Genomic DNA, 5,832 nt, shown 5'->3' with positions numbered 1-5,832 from the left:
TCCATCCCTGCCACAAAGGCCATCAAATTATGTTTAAAATAAAAAATACAGTAGAGAAGGCAGAGTATCCATCCATCCATCCATCCATCCATCTCCCTTTCTCCATATAGGCTATTATTTGGTCGTTCACGCTCTCCATAGTTCTTCTGTGGCGCGCCTTTAGCGAGCATGCGCGTTTCCTGTCGCTTGCGCGGTGAATCGTGCCGCCTGCGCTGTGCGGAGATGCAGTGGAAACCGCATCTGATGGGGAAACGCAGCTCGACGTAACACCGGTATTTCCATGTGGAAAACGTTTTGCTGCAGGAGTCCTCCTGACTCTCCATCTCTCTGTGTGTGCTGTACGTTAACACCCGCCAGCAGAAACACCCACCTACCCAACTGACAGACGGAATCTCACTATACATCAGCCATTCTCATCCTACCCTCTCTCATGACAAGGCGTGCACGAGTCCTACCATGAAAAAAAGGTTCATTGTGCGACCTGAGTAACGCGCAGTAACGGGGTGTCTGCAATGGTAACTGCGTTATAGTTACAGTCAAAGTAATTAGTTAGATTACTCGTTACTAAAACAAGGTAACGGCATTAGTAATGCCGTTACTTTAAACGCTGTTAGTCCCATCACTGGTCCTGTTTATGCATTTATTCAAGCTTTTATAACTTTAAGGTTAAATATCTGTCAATAAAAACAGAGGTTTAGATGTCTAAATTTGTACAGTAAACGACAGTCAAAAACGTAACAAATATAAGATTTTATATATATATATTTATATAAGATTTATATAAGTCTTAATAATTTTTTTAAGTAATTCAGTCAAAACATTAAAAAAAAGAACTTATTATCTTCTCTCTAACACAGATAGTTTATCCAATAATAACTTTAAATATTTACTAATAATTACTCACTCCTTTTACTATGATTGCACTTATTTAATTCTACATTTCTGGATATAATTTTTATCATTTTGTCATCAGGTCCCTTTTTGAAAAGATTTGTTTTTAATTAGCTTTATATGAATCAACTAAATGTAATAATTAATGCATTTACTGATCACTTTTTGTTAAAATAAACCGTCCTAATTATAAAATCACCCCGGATGTTGAACCCTGTCTTACCTGAAAGACATAGAAAACCACACGGCCATCATCATGTAGGTGGTCCGACGGTACTCAGGGGAGAAAATGGTTTGGAAATTATTCCACACCTAAAAGGATACAAAAGGAAATGGAGGAAATGATTTTGCACGGCCAAAAAGAGAGTAAATGGTCAGAAAACATCTTTCAGAGCGATTTTTAGTTGATCGAATTATGAATTTCAGGTCCGAATGGTTCTAAAAAAAAAAGAATAAACACCAGAAATCCTGCAGAAAAACGAAAAAGTAAAATAAAAAAATATAAGCCCAAAATCTCAAAGAAAAGAATTATAAGTTTGTTTACCTGGTGAAAAACTGCGGCCAGTTTTAACCTCCATTTCTGATGCCAGGCAGCGGTATCACTCATGTTCATCAGCTCATCAAACTGTTTCACCGTTTTAATGGTGGTCACCTGGAGGCAACAGATCGCTCCTTTAATGCTTCATTTTTATCAGAGATCGGATTTAGTGGCTTTCTGTGAAACTTACAGAGAAAACTCTTTCTGGGTAACCTTTGGCCCTCATGTTGGTGTCGTGGACCTGCTTCAGAATCATCCAAGCCTCATCATGCTTCCCGTTCTGCAGGAGGAAAACAAGACAACTACCTAGAACATTCTCATGTCTGAGAATCAGACACCAGACAAAATGTTATTGAAATAACTGCTGATAAAAACATATCTGTAGATGTCTAAATTTGGACATGAAAGTCAAAAATGTGGGGGAAAAAATTAAGATTTATACTTGCTCCTAATTATCGACTCATAGATACAAAGGAGATTTTTAATTTATAATAGATGAGGATCTTCATCAGATCTTCATCTGTGAGAATACAAGTTTAAAAACTCCCCAAATATACAAGTATAAATTCTGGTTATTATAGCTGCAATTTATATGTACAAATAAAAAAATTATGGAGTACAATTTACAAATTTATGAAAAAAATAAAAATCTCTTAAAGCAAAGATATAGAATATGTTTGAACGTCTGCCCTAATCACTATATAGGGCTCTCTATAGTGGTTATGCCATTTTAAATGTGCAGAGGTCACAGATTAGCGGACTGGGGTCCTGATCTGGATCCACCTGCAGGCTAATCTGGACCCAACCTGGTTTTAAACATTTATAAATTACTGCATGTTGTTTGACAAAAGTATCTAACTTCACTTGCATTGCTTCTTCTGTTAAAGTCATTGAGAGCGTCCAGCTTGGGATACAAATTAGCCAATGAGCTGCTGTCAGTCTGGGTTGCTGCTGCAGCTACTGTTAGACACAGCAGGCAAACCTCTGGCAAGCCGGGCGATGGGAAAATACGGAGCCCCTAAAGGGACATGGAGGAAAAAATAAACTTTGCGAGATCCCACAATACTTTTGCGAGATCTGGCCAAAGTTCTTTTTTCCCCTCCATGTCCCTTTAGGGGCTCCGTAGGAAAAAGAAAGCAGAGAAATGTGTAGACTGCTGGAAAAAGCGCTTTGAACTGGTGAAAGCAGGATTCTCCACCATGAATATAATAAAAAAATAAATATCGATCCAGGATTTTGGATGAGCACCTTGATATGTGCTTGAGAATGGCTTTGATCTGCAAGGTCAGCCTGAAGCTTTCTCATTCAGGCATAAAAAAGGAAAGAAAGAAAAAAAAAAGTGAGTTTAGGTGTTTTATAAAAGATATGAAAGTCAGGAAATCATCTATATATCGAACTATGAAAGATTGTTTTTAAAAGCCCACATTCTTATCTTCAGCTACCACAGTATACATGTCAGATTAGATAATACTATTTATACTTCAGCGATAGTATCAAGGTGTTACTTTAGTACATCTCTTATACTATATCCTTTGGTTGTGCCTTTCTTTTTACATCTCTTTGCAGGTGATGAAGCAGACTGAAGATGTTTTATCATTGTTCCCCGTTTTATCTCCTCTTTCTTTCCTCTTTTCTCCTTTTTTTTCCTGTTTTTCTATTTCTATTGCAGTGTTCATATAATCTGTAAAATTCCCTGCATGAATTATAATAAAGCTATTTATATGCATAAATCAAGCGGAACACTATGGCGATAGCCGTACTACTTCACTTTTGAAAGCAAAATCTGTTGGGCTCTTTTTTGGCATCAAGACAATTATTCTTATTGCCACATCGCCAGACAGGACACTGTTAAAAAAAGCAACAAAAAAAAAAGATTTAGATGTTAAAATGAAAAAAAAAAAATTATTTTTTATTTTTTTTATTTAAAAAATCTAAGTATAACATGGATTCATAAACACCTCATTTTATTGGTTGTTGATTTTCTTTTTTCGAACCCCACTCATTTTTAATTAATGATCCCTGTCGCTACCCGATCCGTACCGGAAGCACGATCCGTACCATCAGCTCATTTGCGCGTGCGCAAGCAGAACAACTTCCGGTGGCAATATTTCCTTTTTCTTACTTTTTTATTCTTTTGTATTTTTTAGAGGCATTAGTTTCTTTTTGTATATCTTTGTATTTTCGTCAATATTGCATTTTCTAAAAATAAAAAAACAGAAATACATAATAAAATAGTTCAAACGCCTTGTGATAGTTACTTTCACTGCTCTGAGCATGCGCAAATGTACGTCACACAGCGTATATATTTAAATTTGTTTAAATATTTGATTTACTCTATATTTAACTATGCATTAGATAAACGTTACGCAATAATATATTCCCAGACTGCTCTTAGCATGTCTGATGATGACGTTTTCTTCCTTTTCTTCCAGAAAAGTCTTCAATATTGTCTTTACGATGTAGTTTAGTATTCTTTAAATATTTAAGGATATAAATAAAGTTTTTTCAGTATCGTAATTACATTATTTTTTGACGACCCGGAAGTTATTCTGTTTGCGCAGGCGCAAATGAGCTGATGTTACGGATCGTGCTACCGGTACGGATCGGGTAGCGACAACCCCTGGTCTATTGGATGAAAAAGTAGTGGACTCCAAATTTCCCACAATGCACCTTGAAAAGTAGTGATCATCCAATGTCTCGCAAAGCATTCTGGGATTTGTCACAGCGGCCCACTGTCGCTACACGACAACAACAAGATGGCGCAGGCACTGCGGTGGAGGCGGAGTTAGTTGACCAGCGGGGGAGTGAACAGTCAGTTAACTGAGTTCACTATAAAGTCCACCTTATAGTCCGCGCTCTATATAGTGATTGAGGGATTTAGGGGTTAGGGCGGACGTTCAGACACTGCCATATTATAATATAGCAGAATAGAATAGAATATAAATGTTTCATACTTCCAAATGTGTGATTCAAACTTATACATTTGTGCTTTGACAAAGTTGTATGTGTCTAAATAGTTTTTATAACTCCTACACTTATATTCTCACATATCAAGATCTGATCTCACATGTATCTATGGGTTAATAACAAGAAACACAGAGTACAACTCTTGCATATATTTACTATTTTGACTTTCATTCACAAACTCATACATCTGCTTGTTTGTATTGACAGTAAAATAACCCCATACTTTTGAAATTAACGTTACTGAGTAAATATTGTTGGAAAAATATCATTCAAAGCCAAGTTTATCTTTGGTGAATCTTCTCTGTTGTCTGCATGGAACGTTATCCCCGAATAAATGACTCCTCTGCTTTGTTTTTTATAATAACCTCTAATTTATTTTTATATATGTTTCATAAGGTCCATTGTTGTTGTTGGAGCGAGGTGGAAGCTCACCTCCAGGTAGAAGCGTGGGCTCTCAGGCATGGTGCTGAGTGCAGAGATGGCGGCCACAGACGGGAAAGCACACACCAGCACAAAGACTCTCCAGCTGTGGAACTGGTAGGCTGAGCCCATCTGAAAACTCCAGCCTGCACAGGCAGAGACAAACAGGGGAAAGTGAAACCAAAGTTCCCTCACAGAACCCAGAAAAAAATAAAATGTTGAAACATATAAAATACCTTTAGGGGAATTAAAAAGACAAAAATCCCACGTAAACATTTTGGGAATTACTCCTTCTTTCAGAGATGGATCTCAGACTGCTTTTCTCTGTTAAATCTTTACCAGCTTACAGGTTTTTAGACATATTTATCTCTGGCAGTTGAGGCGGTAATCAAAGAAGGTTGATTTTGTGTCTGAATAACCTTTTCTGTTTTAATTTAACTCCAAGTTTTGGATCTGTATGGTGACCCAGCAACAATTACTAGTAGGCATTCTCTGCATCTTTCCCTTATGCAGGATTGTGTTGCCACAGCAACCGGGGACATTTTCCCATGAAAGTTTGGACCATTGTGGACCATTGCCCCAATACAGGCTTGATTAATCGCACAGCAGCAGGGGTGGACCTAATTTTTTGGTTTTGTTTCTCTTTTCAAGTCTTAGGGAAGCGGCTGATCCAACTGTTGCAGTTCCAAATTCTCCCAAGTGGTGCACGACTTCACACGAGGGATTGTTTTGTGGCAGAAGGGTCGCAAGCAAGTTTGGTTGTGGCTGCTTTTTCAGAAGCATCTTGCTAACTAGTTAGCAACCTAGTGCTAGTAGGTTCCCAATGGGAAATTCCATTGAGACCAAGTAGCACTAAGTTGCTAACCAGTTAGCAACTCAGTGCTAGTAGGTTCCCAATGGGAAATTCCATTGAGACCAAGTAGCACTAAGTTGCTAACCAGTTAGCAACTCAGTGCTAGTAGGTTCCCAATGGGAAATTCCATTGAGACCAAGTAGCACTAAGTTGCTAACCAGTT

The 5,832-nt window shown here is 37.7% G+C and overlaps 1 protein-coding gene across 1 annotated transcript in view; it reads right to left on the bottom strand.

The window, feature by feature from the left end:
• The window catches only part of LOC107102934 (synaptic vesicle glycoprotein 2A-like), a 38,108-nt gene that overhangs the window by 17,621 nt on the left and 14,655 nt on the right, over positions 1 to 5,832 (bottom strand). The window contains exons 4-7 of the mRNA XM_015402401.1: positions 4,829 to 4,962; positions 1,620 to 1,709; positions 1,436 to 1,543; positions 1,115 to 1,203 (exon numbers count right to left, since the gene is read on the bottom strand). Of these exons, the coding sequence (XP_015257887.1) occupies positions 1,115 to 1,203; positions 1,436 to 1,543; positions 1,620 to 1,709; positions 4,829 to 4,962 (421 nt within the window). The remainder of the gene's footprint in view (positions 1 to 1,114; positions 1,204 to 1,435; positions 1,544 to 1,619; positions 1,710 to 4,828; positions 4,963 to 5,832) is intronic.

Source organism: Cyprinodon variegatus, unplaced genomic scaffold (genome assembly GCF_000732505.1).
Source record: "Cyprinodon variegatus isolate N-32 unplaced genomic scaffold, C_variegatus-1.0 Scaffold1345, whole genome shotgun sequence".
Lineage (NCBI taxonomy): Eukaryota > Metazoa > Chordata > Actinopteri > Cyprinodontiformes > Cyprinodontidae > Cyprinodon > Cyprinodon variegatus.
This window is presented reverse-complemented; position numbering and strand designations above follow the sequence as displayed.